The sequence below is a fragment of the Neolamprologus multifasciatus genome, chromosome 7, assembly GCF_963576455.1.
Source record: "Neolamprologus multifasciatus chromosome 7, fNeoMul1.2, whole genome shotgun sequence".
Classification (NCBI taxonomy): domain Eukaryota; kingdom Metazoa; phylum Chordata; class Actinopteri; order Cichliformes; family Cichlidae; genus Neolamprologus; species Neolamprologus multifasciatus.
Window position 1 is genome coordinate 17,249,894 of NC_140445.1, and position 17,577 is coordinate 17,267,470.

A 17,577-nucleotide genomic window follows, 5' to 3' on the forward strand; every position below is an offset into this window, starting at 1 on the left:
ACTGGTGTGATGACTAAAGTTTTGTATTTTAGCTCTTGTGGTTCATGTGATTGTATTTGGACAAGACAACAGAGTTGTTGAGTTATCAGCAATCGGCCTCGAGGTTGCTGGTTGAGTGACATCAAACGCTGATGAATGTTTTATAGGAGCCTGAGCAGTCAGCGTGAATTACAAAGATACGCAAACCACTTTTCACTCTTCATAATGGCTGGGTCTCGAGAGGATCCTGCAGAAAAAGCAATGTAGCTCTTTCACTCCTCCATTTTTTTAAAATAAATTGCCCCTTTAGGTCGCAGAACTCCCCTGAGCAACATCCCTTTATGAAGATGACCCATGCCGGCTGAAATTTTCCAGACAGTTTCAGCACCTTCAGTCTTCCACTGTGAATCACTACAGTCAGCATTTATCACAACGCCCCGCTGTGGGGCCAACTGCCAGGTACATTTTTTACTCGGTGGTGGAAAAACCTCGGTGCTGCAATATTTAAATGGATGTTGAATGTGTCTTCCTTTCAGATGATATTTTTTCACTCATATCCACTCAAAATCTAAAGCTGGTCATGGTGTAATGTGTCTATTGACCAGCAGGTGGAGAAGTTATATGAACCGTTTGATCCTCAAGCCCCCACCCCTGTCCCTCCTCTGCCTCACGCTGCTCCCGATGTGAGAAGTTCCTGCATAAACTTCCACTCCACAGAGGGAGAACATATGTGGGAGATCTAACAGAGGCACACCACAAAGAACAGACAAAGAAACTTTTGAGCTGGACCTATTTCCTATTCTTGGATTGTTTTCTCAGATCAGGGTCTTCATGTGTATGGATCACTTTGTCAAAACATAGTGTGGATGTTTGATTGTGGAGTGTAAATGTAACTGCTGTAGACATGGATACATCATTTACTGTGAGACCTTTTGTCTTTGCCCTTCTGCTCTCCCTTCATCTGCACTTACACCTTTTTGTTTGGGCTGCTATGGACTCCTGCTATGATGAGGAGGGTGTGCCAAGCAGCTGTATGCCCAAGTTTGAGAATATTGCCTTCAGTCGCACGGTGGTGGCTTCCAATGTGTGTGGTTCTCCACCTGAGGACTACTGCATGCAGACAGGGTCAACTCGTTCATGCCACATCTGTGATGCCTCAGATCCACACCTGAGCCACAATACCAGCCTCCTGACAGACTTCCACCGGAATGAGGAGCCCACGTGGTGGCAAAGTCAGTCCATGTACTTTCGTATCCAATATCCCAACTCCGTGAACCTCACCCTTCACCTCGGTAAGAGCACACATCCTGAACACTTAATTTAAGTATCTGTCTTTACGTTACTTTGGTCTAATAGCTATGTCTAGAGTTCACTTATAGTCTCTGTTATACTAATGTTGTGTATAAATATGTATATAATACGGCACCGCATTTGTTGTTTTGATGATCTGAGCCTCTACAGACTGCAGATAGACTCCAGTCTGGTGTGAATCTCACAGAAATACAGTACATGTTAGGGATTTTTTTTTTGCACACTGAAATTTGATACCATCAGCTTTTTAGGTTTCTGGACACCCATATCTTCATGCATTATTCTGTGTATTGTGAGGCCTTTGATGGAGAAATCTTTAATCCAACACAGATGTGCTGCAGAACACATGATTTTTGTTAGGCCGCCTTGACTCTGAGGTTAACACTTTGGCCCAGACATAGCTTAGACTTCTGGTATTTCAGTGAGGACACTTTCACAAGAGCGTGTCTGAGAATTTGGTGGGATTTTACATGAAGATAACCTACAGTTGCATCTGACATGCATAAACAGGCACCAAGTAATCGTCTTCAGGCTCACAGTATCGTTAATTTAGCCCACATGCTGTCATGGAGTATGAACCCATGTTATCTAACCTTTTTTTTTAACTTGACATCCACACTTTCACATGGTGTCATTACAAATTAGCATTAATCTTCTGCTACAGGTTAAATTCACAGTTTTGCAGCAAATATAGAACTGACTATGAATGAAACTGAAGCCATCGTGTGTTTTTTAGAGAAACTGTAGGCAATAAGTAGCTTATAATAATAATAAGAAGAAGAAGAGGGACACGGGAAGTTAGCGAGGCATTTACATGAATCATATTTGGAAGGCAATAGATATTTGTCAGGAAAGTAAATTAATTTGCATTACCTGGGACTTTTTCAGCAAATCAGACACACAAGTTAAATCATATTTTTTTTGTTCGGTTTTTGTTTTAAATTGCCTTCTTTGTGTCCTCTTTCCCCCTGAAAAAATGCCTCTGACATGCATTTTGTGCACTGTGAACACATTTGACATTTCTCACTCCAGCCATTAACATCATTATCCCATTACCATGCTGTGCAAAACTGCTGAAATAAGCAGCACAGCACATTTGTCACTATAACTGAATTAAAATGTGGCGATTACTGTTAAAACGCATTAATACAAATCTTTTTATGCAATTATTTTCCCCGTTCCATTTATTTTTTTGAGCTGTGCTTGTGTGCCTTTCTGCAATTAAAGGTCTCTTATCACCAAGATGGTTCGTATATGTATTTGACATACCCAGGAAAAATATTTAGCTTATTTCTTATAATGTTGATTTTAACACTGATCTAATTTTAATTACTTTTTATGCAGAGCATTATATTAAGCACATTTGATTCAAAGTCTGAACAGAGAAATTTCCTGATCTCCCCTCTTTTGGCTTTATTCTGCCTGCAAAAAATACAGAAACAGTCCAAATGCACAAAATTGTTTTTTCCCAAATGAAGAGAAGTCAGCAGTGTCTTCTTCCTATATTATGCCATAGGCAGGTTGTTAACAAGACAGCACACCCACAACAAATCAGCCTACACAGCTAACAATAGTCCTGAAAATGACAATGGTCCCGAATACTAAAATGAGATCTGTCCGTATTCCAGTTAAGCTATACCTAGCAACTGAAACTCATACTTCACAAAGTCAACTTTAGGAAAAGTTGATACTTTTTAGATGCTAAAAGTAGGAAACAAATACAATTGATTTTTTTTTCACGTCTTTATTGATTTTTTCTATGCCATTTTGGAGTTAAAAGCAGGTGTAGATGATTATTTTTGCAGTTCCACTCAGTTCACTCAAATTAAATGGGAACTATCTCACAAAAACACTCTAATTACATTGTTGCCAATTTCAGTAGAATGGCATTGCTAGAAATCTCCTCTGGGTTTTATTAATATAAAACAAACTTCATTCAAAGAAGCAAATGGTGGAATTTATTCAAATGCCTCTTTTGTTCCAACAAAATGACAAGCAAGTGCTTTTTGCTTTTTTTCTGTTATGTCCAACATTGGGTTTGTAGATTTGAATTTCTCTGTTTATTAATAACAATGCAAAAGATAAATAAGTCTCCAATAACACCAGAAAAAGTTGCCAGATTTGTTGCTAGTCGCTTTTTAGAAAAAAAGTCGCTACGGGGGTCTGAAAACTCACTAAATATAGCGACAAAGTCGCTAAGTTGGCAACACTGCATGTACGGTGGCCCTGAGAGGCCACACGGACTGCAACTTAAGAAAACACTAGCAATAAGAAAAACGCTGCAAAAGCACACAAAACACAACAGAAGTAGGAAAAACGACAATGGAAATAGAAAAAAACAAAAAGGAAATAGGAAAAAAAAGATTTCCAAAAGCACAAGGGAAGTGTTTCTGGGAAGACAATAACCTGACGGACCAGTTGCAGGAACCAAAATATGCTAAGAATTGCACTGGGAGACACTTAAAAGAACTGGAGGTTCTATCGGTTTTGTGAGGAAAGACAAGATGAAAGCGTGTTAGCCTAACTTTTAGCCTAAAAATACGTCATCAGTATTATATGAATCATGATAAATCATGCCTACCATGTTTGGGGTTCCTGCAACTGGTCCGTCGGGTTATTGTCTCCCCAGAAACACTTCCCTTGTGTTTTTTCCTATTTCCATTGTGTTTCGTGTGCTTTTGCAGCGTTTTTCTTATTGCTGGTGTTTTCTTAAGTTTCACTCCGTTTGGCCTCTCGTAGACATGCTCTGTTTTGTGTTAAACATGTAATTTGATTGTTGCAAATGTTAATAAATCAGTTTTCATGTTTGATTTAAATATTCTAAATATTCTTCTCAATAACCTTGAGAGACGTATTCCCAGAAATATGTTTACATAACAGAGTTTGTTCACTCTGACACAATACCTTATTAAAACATGCCATAAGCCTTCGCCTTCTGGTTTGTGCCCTACTATTTTATAATGTATTGCTTTAATGTACAGCTACTGGAAGGCTATTTATATTATCAATAAACAAATAGAATAAATACAGAGGTCGAGCAGCAGATCAAATATTTTATAATGGAGATAGCTTGACTACATTCTCAGTTTGGGGTTACAAGTTTATTGGAGAAGTGCCTGCCAGTGTCCACTTGCCTGCCCTAGCCTGCCTGGGAGTGAGGGCTTTGGTTCACTTGTAAAAAGAGGAATGCATGGATTTTTTTTATCCCCCAATCTTCCCCTACCTATGCAGTAGAGGGAAGATGAGTGCTCCCTGTCAGAAAGTTGTGTTTCAAAGAAAAAAGAGACAAGGACAAAAATGATGAGAGAAGTTGAAAATGTCAGCGCACAGATGAGCGGTTACATCACGTGCTCTGAAAACAGGAAGTACCTCAATCAAATGGAGAGTATTGATTTCCAATAGCAAGCAGATGTCTGACTGTGCTTTGAGGCTTTGTTGTTTATATTTTCTGGCTAGTTCTTTTCCTGGAAAAAGGTGGCAGTGCTCCTGCTGCTGCAAAGGTATTTTCTTTGTTATTGGAGAGTTTGTTATTCTTCTAACTATTCCAGCACCTACCAGTCTGTCTCCCTGAGACTGAACTGACCTTTGCTCCCACTGCCCTATCTGCCAACTTTGTTTTCCTATACCCGGCGGCTTTGATGCTTCCATCCTGACACTGTATTCCTAAGTGAATGATGACTAAGTTTTCACATCACACACTTTTATGTAACTGAACATCCCTAAATTTTGCATGCGTGGCATACTTTTGGTTCACATGAAAACTGTGTGATCCATCTGGGTTGTTGGCAGGGGGTTCTTTAGACATCACTGTTTCCCTCTGCCTCTCCAAACAAAACAAGCGCTCTCTGAAGGGAACGCAGGCAAATGCGGCGATGATAAACACAGCAGTAGGACGCAGGGACACACACTGCAGCCAGGTCAGACCGGGTCTGTGGAAGAGTTAAGAGGAAAGGGGGAGTCGGGCTGCTTCAAGGGGAGTAAACAAAACATAATGAGGAAGAAGGGGTGGAAAAGAAAAAAATGCCAGGCAGTTTGCTGGTAAGGAATTGGGGTCAGGTTTTTTCCCACAAAGACTGGATGAGCCACACAAACACACACACACACACATTCTAACAGCACCCACTGATGTCTGCAGCTGGTTCTCATTCAGCGCAGTGAAAGAAAAGCAACATCCTGTTTCTGATGTAAAACAACGATAAAAGTCTGCCTCATTCGGCGTGACGCCTTCACAGCCTGAGCATCGGCTCACATAGGACACGTAATCCTGTCACAGAGTAAGAATTGGTCTCAAACTCTGAGATATAGCGTGATCAGAGGACAAATCCACTCCCACGTTTGATTGTTGATTTCAAAAATCTCCGCTCGGAGAGTAAACAGAATGTAAACAGTCTACAGTGCTTGTGTTGGGTTTAGCCTGGGCAGATGAGAGTAGCTGTGTCAAGTTGACATGGATGAGTCAGAACAAGTCAGACATTGAACTTCTCCAGCATACGACGCTTATTCTCAGTAAACATTGTCAAAATATCCACGGTGCGTTTGTGTATCTGGAGAAAACATTGAAAGCTTGGGCTGGATCTTTAATGCACATGATACTAGATCTGCTCTGTAAAGTCAGACAAAGCTGTTTTACCGGCTGTGCAAGCTTAGTTTTCGGTTGAATCATTTTATTTTGTTGTATTTAGCTGCGACACCTTAAAGGCCTGTCCGTGAAAATATTGTCTGACATTAAACCGGTCCGTGGCGCACAAAAGGTTGGGGACTGCTGATCTAGTTGATGTTTTCAGTGTTCAATAGCGTCCCTCTTGGTATTAAGTTACAAGTAGTACATATCTACAACACTACTTTCAGGGAGTATGATTTTTAATACACTTCTTTGACCACTTAATATTGTATAACTTTTAGAGTTTTTCATGAGAGTAAAATAAAAGTGCACATTATTCACAAAAAGGATCATTTGACATCTCTGAAGTGTAAGAATGCTACTAATTTTGGATGCATTTCAGCATTGTACACAGTGGACAGGTATTCTTTTGTTATATGTTACTTTGCTAAATTAAGTTCAACAACTAAAAAATCCCTTTGCTGTGCTCACATAAACTAATGAATATTTTAATGCACTCCTGAGTGAATATGGATCATGAATCATTAAACATTAAGCATAAAAACATACAAATATCATTTGCAATTAGTCTACATTTCATCACAGGGGATATCCAACAATTGCTTCATATTGTGCATCTTTTATGTCTCTTGCCTGAGTCCCAGCAGGACTGAGCTCACCTCACGCAGTGAGTAAATGAAAGCTAAATGATCTTAGAGATCCCAAAGGAATGATACCATTAGAGATTTCTGCAGAGACAAGAGACAAAGATGCCTAGCTCTGACTTGGCAGAAAAATAGCAACAGATGTCATTACGGCTGTACCAGAGGACAGCACCCCTCCACGAATGTGCAGAGCGATTGAGACTTAGTATCTAATGATGTAGAAAAAATACCCCAGAGTGCACTGAAGAAGACTGTTAAGAGAGTTTCTACATGCTTCTTCTCATTCTGGTCTCAATATGACTTCATTTTGTGTCTACTCAGTTAATCCCCCACGATATGGCTCCAAGGTTATTGTTTGAACTGTCAACAGTGAGTAAACAGTGGGGGTAATAACACCCCTCAATCAAAAAGAAGCATTGATTCAGGAAGAAGATGTCAGCTTTCTATATTAGGACAGAGCTATAGCATTAATCACTGACCTCCCTACTGCAGTTGTCTAAACAGGAAGTGCTGTAAAGAAAAATATCCCCTCCTGACTCTGGCATGCAAACCGGTGGGCAAATGTTAGTGGCATCCTTTTATAACCTCTTCCTCTCATACCATCACAAATGTATCTAGGTCAGCGGTACGCAGCCCCCGGGCCATGGACCGGTACCAGTCTGTGAGTTGTTTGGTACGGAGGTGTGAGAGTTGAGGCTTGGGTGTAAAATTTATGGCTTTCGGGGTTTTTATCGTTAACTCAGTTTCCCTTGGTCTTTTCCCGTGTTGTAGTTGTGTGTCTTATTTTGAAAGAAATATTTATGCGTTACCATAGCAACCAGAGAGCATTAAAGGGCGTTTCGGGAGGACGCTGCTAATAAAGTTACACAATTAGACAGTGAATTCATGTTTATTATTATTTTTACAATATACCAGTTTTTGTCTTGCTTGAATCATTTTATTTTGTTGTATTTATCTGCAACACCTTAAAGGCCTGTCCGTGAAAATATTGTCTGACATTAAACCGGTCCGTGGAGCAAAAAAGGTTGGGGACCGCTGATCTAGTTGATGTATTTTGAACCAACACTTTGTATTTCTTCATTTACAATGCAACAAATACAGCACGAGACGGGCAGATTTGTTAAATCCTCAACAGCAAGTCAAACGAAAAATCTGATTGCATCTCCTCAATTGTGTTCGAGCTATTAGTTGCAGTGATTGCTTTTTTCTTTTTCACAAATTAAATCTGAAATCGTCAGTACTGATTTAGACCTTTTGATTCATGTTTTATTTGTTTTCCACAGGGAAATCCTTTGAGATAACCTACATACGACTGAAATTCTACACCAGTCGACCAGAGAGCTTTGCCATCTACAAGCGTACAGAAAACGATGGGCCCTGGTTACCTTACCAGTGTTACAGCGCTTCTTGTCGAAAGACCTACGAGAGAGACGCTAAAGGTTACATTCGCCCAGGGGATGATGAAAGGACTGCTTTATGTACAGACGAGTTCAGCGATATCTCGCCCCTCACTGGAGGAAACGTGGCTTTCTCCACACTGGAAGGTCGGCCCAGTGCCTACAACTTTGACCAAAGCTTGGTGTTGCAGGTGAGGATGCATTTTGTTGGGTGACATGTATTCATGACTGATAGTGTTTCATTGTGTGTTCTCCAGATATGCTGTTACTGCATTGGCAGTGTGTTTCGGATGATTGTTATGCTAAAATGTCACTTTTGCCAATCAGATAGCATCCCATGCTGGATCAATATCTATACTTCTCTGTGTAAATAATTTAATCAGTTTTGACATGATATCCAACACCAGTTGCTCAACTGTAGACCCAAACCATGACAGAGCCTCAGTGCTTTTAAGGACGCTGTAGACACTCACTTATGCCTCTCCTCTGTATGTATTTATGACAATTTGAATCACAATTTAAAAACTGGAATCTACCACTCCATCAGACCCATTGCCAGCTGTTTTCTTTACTTAATATAATCATAGACTGTAGCAAAGTGATAGAAAAAAAACTTTTTAACAAATAAAAATCCAAAATGCATTCAAAAATACATATTTATCATGAATGGCAAATATTCATGTAGATATAATATGAAAAGAAATATTTGATACATTACATTGATGATAATCCACAATGGGTGCTAGCTTCTGCTCATATTAATGTTGTTAGAGGAAATGAATATATCTAAATGTGAGAATAAGCAGTAGCAGCAGGCTGCTCGCGTGATAACAGTGTTAACAGCACTGCATAACTTGATGTAAAGTTTATAAGTGCATGTAATGTTCTTGCCCCCCCTTCAAGCACTGATTTTATCAAAGCCTCTCGACTGCACACACTTTCACACAAACAAACATCCCGTAGCCATGCATGTATATGCATGCCTTTGAGCCTTTTTCAAAGCAGCTGAAGTGAATCTAATGTTATGTTTAGCTCTGATTAACATTGATGAAGCCTTGAGAGGGTTGTGCTGAATTAATGGAAGTCTCTTGTGGGCGAGTCTGGGAGGGGTGGGCACAGTAAAGCGTATCTAAAAATGAGAAAATAAAGTACTTTATGCAGCCACTCCTTTTGCTTTGATGGTGCTATGAGTATGCATTCATACATGCATCTGTTCACATGTTTCCTATATTGCAACTCAAGTTGGAAAACATTGGGTGAATTCCTTTATTATTAAGTATCGACCACCAGAAAGCCTTGATAATTACTGTATGTTCTAAATAGACAAAAGTAATCATGTCAAAATAAATTAAGCTGTCTAATTAGGACAGAGAGATCCTACAAGACTGAAGGAACCATATGCTTCATACATTACTAATACTATTTATGAACATATGAAAGAAACATATGTGTGTGTGGTTGAAAATAGTGGAAAGAAAGTAAGCAGTGGGCAAGCAGTGGATCCTATAAATTAACCAAAGAAATTTCAAGCAAAACATTTCCGGGGACTCATATGCAGCTGTTTTTTGTTTTTTCTAAAGCCACTGCCAACTTACAAACACACACTGATACACACTGGATATTGGCACTGGTGACGTGTATGTTACAAATATGAAAGACCCTGTGGCGTCAAATTTAACATACTGGGTTAGTGTCGTTATTTAATTTGCAGGGATAATGTTGTTAAATGGAGCATTTCACCACAAACCATAATCTTGTCCTAATTGTAACCAAGTAGTTCTCTTTTTGTTTTTGTTTTGTGCTTAATAAGACCAGTGAGTGAAATCCAAAGCAAAAAGCAAGTGAAACGTAAAAGGGAAAGCACAATGCTCCCAAACTGGACACAAATCAATGGCTCTTGGCTGACTAACTGGTGACTTATTTCACCAACAGCCCTCCAGCTACCAAATGTGGACCTTGTTCCCCTTTTAGAAGAGGACCGTTATCTCTCCGAGTCTAATATTGCCGTTGCCAGTGTTTTCTGACAGGCAGTAATTTACGTCCTGGCATCCTGGGATGACAAAACATTGAATTTGTGAGTTATTTCTGTAATTCTGAGAGAGTTATTATTACTGTTATTATTATTATTATTATTATTATTTTTAGCTGGACCTTAAATACTCAAAGCCATAAAGTCACTCGAAATGACATAAATCATATATACATGCAAAGTAATGTGAGCTGTGAGCTGAAAGTTATACAATTTTTACATTTTAAATTTAATGCAAGCACACGTAAAGACAAATGTATATTTATATTCATAACTTTGTAGACAGAGCTGGGTGCTATACCAGTAAAAATGTCCTGCATATTGATTTATCAACGACCACTGGGAGCAATGATGAGGAGAATGGACCTCTATTAAATGTGATCCCTCTTACTTGCGGTTTTAATCAAAAGTGCAGGTAAGATAACAGTTAACAGCTGGGAGATGCTCCATCGCAACATTCAAGAACAGTAAAGAGAAATGGAGGATGAAAAGACAGACCCGAGATGCACTAAAATAACTACTAACCAAGAGAGGAGTTGTGCCTGCTGTGTAGAAAGCTTCAGTTTTATAAGATGGAAGTCATTCTGCTGTAATTTCTTGTCCCACTGCTTCGATGCGCCTGACTTTCACTGTGGGTGGGGCTCGTTCACCTTCCTCCACAAATATGCAGCGACGGAGAACGAGAGGCCCCGTGTACAGATGGGTTGTGTACACTTGTTGTCGTGCACACACAGGTGTAAAACACGAAAGCAACCTGAGAATATGTGGATTGTCATTTCCAGTTTATAGTTTTTCACAACACTGGCACCTTCTCCGTCCATTCCTTAACTTGGGTTATTATACACATTAAGAATTTCAGCTTCAAACTAATGCTCTTTACAGACTGGCAGCCTGTCCGGGCTGTCCCCCACCTCTTAAACTATTGCAGCTAGGGTAGGCTCCAGGCCTCTGCGACTTTTAAATCAATACAGTTGTGAGTTGCAGATACTCACATGACACACATAAGGCAAGAACCACATCCTTCTGCCATGGAAAGAAACTGTGGTGCCAGGTGGGCCAATAAATCCACAGTACCCAATACTAGAGTACATTGGCTAGTTGTACATTGGCTATTTGGCATTTGCAACTGGTTCCAGTGGACAAATTCTACTGAGCAATGCTAAAAATTAACCTTTTCCTTTAATTATATCAACTAGGATTTGCATTTAATACTCATTTGCATACATGTAGACGGAAATTACATTGCATTTTTTAATCAAGTTTATCAAAATTTTACTTAGCCCCACAATAATTCAGAGGCCATTATTTTCTATTTCTATTGGCCTTACAAGTAAGCAGGAAACATAAATCAGTAGTATTTAGAAGTATTTAGATAGTCTCATACAACCCTTTTAATCAGAAGGAACTGTACTTTCCCTTCTTTACTCAAAGATTCACAAGATTAACAGAATAAAAGCAATTCTTTATTTTACTGACTTAAGAAGGAACAATTCTAAAAGATAAACAGTCACACTTTTCTTCACAGTAGTCTTAATGAATAGTTCTCCAGGCTTCTTGAGGGATGTTCAAAGTTCTTCTTTGAATGCAAGCATCGTGTTGAAGCACTTTACACCAGTACATTAAATAACTGCAAACTGCAATGTGTGTTGGAAGGAAATTCAACACCACCAACTTATAAAAAGACATAAAGGACCACTAGAAAGAGAACAAGCACTGAAAGAATTGAAGAGAGGAGGAAGTAAATCCCTCAGACGGACCCAGAGCCTGCTGTCACAGTCTTTCAGAGAGAATAACCAGGTAGCCTATATATTGGTGAAAGTAATGCTTCAATCATGACTGATGTTGGAGCTTCAGCATTAGTTAATGTTAAAATGTTATTGGTCATAGCTACATTAGCAGACCAATTATCTTTAGACTATATTCAGACATTCAGATAATATATTCTGCCCACTGAAATGTGGTACAATTCATACATTATTTTATTGGAAATTAAACACGAGCTATGAAAAATGTTTAAATATAATAACCTTTTTGTGTTGACTGTGAGGTCTCTTTCATTATTACATACACAGCCCATTTAAACTACTGAAGTTGGTCCAAAGTGCTTTAGCGACAGACACATTTACATTCCACGTCTCCAAAAAAACCCAGTTTCAAATACAGAAAAAGTTGAAAGGCTTGTTTTATGGTGTTAACTGATTCCTATGGAAAGTAAAAATCACAGTGATTCAGTGGTCAATAAAATGTGATTAGAATTCAGAAAATTGATGATGATTCATCTCAGAAATCATGACACTGCCCTCTGCTATATAAATTGACTTTATAAGTTAAAACTATTAGTATTTGTATTGGTAATACTGGCCTTCAATTTACTTGGTATTCAATCAATACAAAAATTTGCAGTATCGCATATCATTAACAGGTTCATCCTTTGCGTTAGGACCTTTTACTTAATACTTGAATGATTCACTGGTCAGTGTAAAAGGGCTTTAAAAAAGGACACAATATCAGAAGAAAAACTTTGTAAGACCTTGAAAAAGGGGAACTTCTACTCATTTAAAACATTACAACAAAAGTCCGGCTCCTCGAGATCAGTCCGCAGTCAGATCTCCTCCTGTCCTGTGCAACGTCTTCCAGAAAATAATAATAACACATTCTTATATCTGACCTTCCTCCTAAAATTTAGTGTGAAAATACACCTGACAGAGCCAAACTAGCACTTCTGTATAGTAAGCCGTCCTCCTCCGCATCATTAAATAAGAAGAGTTAGTGTGGATATCTGGGGGATATGCAATTTAACCTTGCCTAACCTACACTAAACATGAGAATGGTGGGGGGCGATTTGTGTTGCTCGTCCTGCCAATATGTTCTGTTCACAGTATACAACCATTACAAATGACATTTAAGGTGATTTATTCGTAACATGACTAAATCCAGGTCTTTTTTTCTTTCTAGCTCACTGTTGAAGTTCATGGTTTTCTGCAGGCTTTCATCCCCCCACGCTTGCTCGTTTCAGGAACATTTGATTTGAATATTTGAATATATACAAATTGGATTTTAAAAGAAAAAAAACAAAACGGCCTCAGTGAAAAATACGCAGATCTTTGTGAAATCACATAGTCATTTGTTGGTGTTACAAACTTTTTGTTAAAACCTGCCTATTTGTAAAACTGTTTGACCACACCTCAGATCCAATTATGGTGCCCACCTCTTTCCACAACAGCACACACATGCTTCCTCTGCCGTGCGCTGTCTCCATAAAAGAAAAAAAATCCAGTCCTCAACTAAGACTCTTTAAATGGGTGATGTTTGTTCCACCTCCTGCAGAGCAGAAAGACGCTGCTTTCTTCAAGAGTGATCACATTTTAAACTGGGAAAAGACGGAGGGTAGAAGGCAGCGACTGAAGCCACATCATCTCTCAAGCACGAGCTAAGCCGCGCTGAGAAGGATAAGGACATTCTCGCCACATCTCTGCTATGTAAGGTTCCCTTGCATCTAGCTGCAGTGAAAATAGAAATGAAATGCACTATTGGATTAGCTTTAGTGTTGTTAGAGGTTCGGCACATTGTGTGGCAGGCAACTGTCAGTAAGATGACAAACAGCTGCATGAAAGAGGAAAAGGACGACAGAACTGGATTGGACTCCAAAAGACTCCACTCCATCTGTCCTGCTAGGACAACAATGGAAGGAGAGTGAATGAAAAAATAAATATGTCTGTGGCTTAGCAATAGCCTCTTAACCCACTGTCAAAAAAAGACCACTCTGGATATTTCTACAAGCACAAGAATCTTCTCTCCACACTCCCATTATTCTCCCGCTTCATTGTTGCATCTCTCGCTCTCTCTTTCCTCTCTGGTGTGTATTACTTTGTTTCACCTCTTATGGCGGTGGAGCCACCATTTATTTCTATATATATATTTATTTATTTGCATAAGAGAAGTCAATGCTTGCTAGAAAACACAGCTGCACCCCAGTTTTCTAGTTTAGAAATTATTAAACTGTCTTTTTCTGATTAATCCCTTCACACTAGCCATTCACCGCTGTGCTGCTATTTTGGCCTCTGTATCTGTCTCTTATAAAACTCTGACTACGGCAGCTGGGACAATAGCAGGCTAAACTCTAGGCTGGAAGGACAGGCTGCTTTCAAGAGGTATTGTGAAAAGAGCATTACTTTTTCAGTTCACTTTTTCAGCTTCATGAATTAACACAGAAAGAAATGCCTTTCTCGCCATGAAAGGATTATGTGGGATTAAGTAATTAAGGGACTAAGGATTATATAAAGGACGAATGGGAAGCAGGTAGTCCAAGAGTTATAACAAGTGTGTAAGAAAGACAGGCTATTGCGGACACTTTTTTCTTTTATGACCACTAGAGTTAGTGTTCATAAAAGGATGGACACAGTAGCAATACTCATGCATGTGGCATTTAATGATGCTCAGTTTGCACTAAAGGGCAAACAACCCTGCCATGTTCAAAGTCACTCAAATCACACTTCTTCCATATTTTCATGCTCGTTTGAAGATCAGCAGGACATCTTGACATCATGTCCGCATGGCTAAATATACTGAGCTGCCAGCATCTGATTGGCTGATCAGATTTGTGTTGTGCAGGGAAACAGGTGGCCTATGAGTATACAGTATATAATGTCTATTGATTGAACTGGTTTTGTTTTCATTCACACACAAACTCTTGTATCTGTCTGTCTTGCAAAGTTTGACTCACAGGTGTGTCCACAGTTACAGCTTGTCTCAGAGGAACAGCCTCAGTAAAAAGCAACTTTTGATTCTGGTGTTTCTTCCTCAGTCAACATCTATGTGATAATTCCCAGAGTGCTGTGTATGTGGAACCACTGTGACCAGCTGAATAGAAAAATCAATCAATTATTGCATTAGTGTGTAAAAAGGCTTAACAGGATTCCATCCGTAAAAAGAAAAACAGCTTAGGTTTGCATGGGTATGTCAGTCAGCACCGGCTTATATACTAATTTATTGTATTTAACAGTATTCCGTTTTTCTCATGTAGCCTGTAATGTTATCTACTGTATCTCAGAGCATTAAATCTTAACTAGGGAAGTATGCAAAATATGATCCACTTTATTTAATGATTAATTTTATGTGTACAAACTAATTTGGGCCAAATCTCCCAGTAAGATTCCACACAATCAATGCAGTCAGGCAGCTCCCATTTAAAATGATTGATTCATATCAGCAGCGGAATACATTTAGAGTTCTGCATCTAGGCTCCAAGCTCACAAATATACTACACAGAAAACCTGGGGAGTGATAAGTAAATATCCACCAGAGCCTACAGGTGTATGCTGGGGCGGTGGATTGATTGAAACAGCAGGCAGCAAAGCAAGGCAACAGTGCCACTGACATGTCAGAGGGGAAAAAAGATTCTGCTTAAATTCAGAGGGTGTGCTTGGTATATGATGTGAGCAGAAGAGTGGGGTATGTTTCGTGTGTACGGTGTGATGCCGTGTAGCTCGACTTGCCTGCCTGGTTCCCCCACCCCCTCCTCTGATATGCCTACTCCGTGCTTAGTGAAGTAGAGCGCAATACTTTTGTTCTTATTACTGCATACACATTATGATTCAATTAATTCAATTAATGACCACTGCTGTGGAAAATTGCAGTAATGCAAAATAAGATTATTACACAATGTTTCACCAGTTAAATAAATCAATCGTTTATTTATTTACCGTTTAATGAGTTGTCATCGCTGCAGGTGTGCAACTCTCATTTCGACAACTTAAGCCTCTAATTACTTGTGTTGATTGTAATTAATTTCAAAAGTACACAAGCTTTACTATACTGGGTCTTATATATAAGACCCAGTTATATATATATATATATATATATATATATATATATATATTATTTTTATTTATTTTTTTTTAACCATACCAGTCACTGTTTAGAATAAGGGCTTAATTACCTTTTCAAACAACGTGGATTACTGGCATTTCTCATTAGCCTCTTGAACCTTAAGATGATTTTATTTAAACTGTAAAGCCATGTAGATCTTTTTTTTTTTTTGGGGGGGGGGGGTTAGGTATTCGGTATACAGGTGTTACTTACATTAAAACCTTTGCTGGCTGTATTTCAGTATGCTTTGGAGGACCCACTGATTATAGAGCAGCGCGGGATCAATATAAGCTAAGAATACATAGATTGGGTGGCAAATCTCTCAACAGACCTGCCAAACACCCGCTCTCCTTCATTCCACCTCCCCCCATCCACTCTCCGCCATGTTTTAAACAACAAGATGAGAAGACCCATAATTGACTGTGATCTGTTCTCCCATTAGAATAAAAGACGGATCAATTGCACCATTTCTTTCATTCAATCTCTCATTCCTTCTCTATTTTAAGGGTGATGGGACAGATGGGTGTAGTGAGCAGAGACAAAAACACATCAGCCATCCTCTTTGATGCTAAATCAAAGCTGGTGGAATGCAAAGGAGTGCTTTTTTTCCAATACAGTGAATCAGCAAAACAAAGATGGTGGGGCACAGGTTTCTTTATTGCTGCCATGCTACTTCCCGCTTGAGCTACTAATACTATTATAACAGGAAGAAAACAAGCAATTAAAACCGTTGGTGGTTAGAGTTACAAACCCATAATATGCCTTAATTGAGTATAGGATTAAGAGCCATAAAAAGCAAGGAGACAGGAACAAGGAAGGGAAGCGCGTATATGCACGTAGGTATGTTATTTGAAATGTCCACTGTAAAGAATCCCTTAAAGTTTGTCATCATTTAACACAAATATTGTATAGCTGTCTTTCAGAATCAAGACTACTATTAGGAAATGCATAGTTTCGTTTTACGATTTGTCTTGTCTGGTAGCATTTTGTCTCTGAGTTTTGTTTTGGGACTCATTATTCATTTGTATACAAACTAAACAGAAATAAATTAAAGTCTAGTAGTAGATTTTCCTTTTTAAAATGGTCTTCTCACGTCTTGCTCTCCTTTAGCGATTACGTTAATTGGTGCCATAGGTGTGAATGGTTGCCTGTGTCTCTGCCTTAGCCCTGTGACAGATTGGCGACCTGTCCAGGTGTGTACCCTGCCTCTTGCTCTATGACACTTTTTTAACATATGTTAACATTTCCCAGACAAGGAGTGTGTCCAGATTTTAAACAAATACTTGTAATACTGATGATTAATGATCCACCAGCTTTAGCTGTTTGATCAATATTAGCAAATATTAGCCAGAAGACTAAACTCACAGCTACTCGCAGGGCTTGTATTGTTAGAAATCCTGTTTTTATGCACCCGGTATAAACAGCACATCTGTTGTTGTCTATGAATCTGGCAGCCTTGCAAAATAATATCTCAAGAAATCATACACTCTAAAGAAGTCCTTCATCTCCTAAAGCCTCTTCATTAAACCACACTTTGTGTGACTATGATTAATATGTGGATACAAATTACAAACATTCACATTTTAGCACAGGTGTGAATGCTTACAAGCTGCTGATGCACAGAGGTAAAAGACAAGGTGCCATTTTTACATTGACAATGTTAACTACTGGAAGGGGGAAAAAATCCAAGGCATCCCACAAATGTCACAGACGTGTCATTAACTACAG

General features: G+C 39.0%; 1 protein-coding gene across 1 annotated transcript in view; it reads left to right on the forward strand.

The window, feature by feature from the left end:
* Positions 1-650: 650 nt before the first annotated feature.
* lamc3 (laminin, gamma 3) overlaps positions 651-17,577 on the forward strand; it is a 139,378-nt gene continuing 122,451 nt past the window's right edge. Inside the window, exons 1-2 of the mRNA XM_085166147.1 lie at positions 651-1,271; positions 7,839-8,143. Of these exons, the coding sequence (XP_085022273.1) occupies positions 884-1,271; positions 7,839-8,143 (693 nt within the window). The 5' untranslated portion in view covers positions 651-883. The remainder of the gene's footprint in view (positions 1,272-7,838; positions 8,144-17,577) is intronic.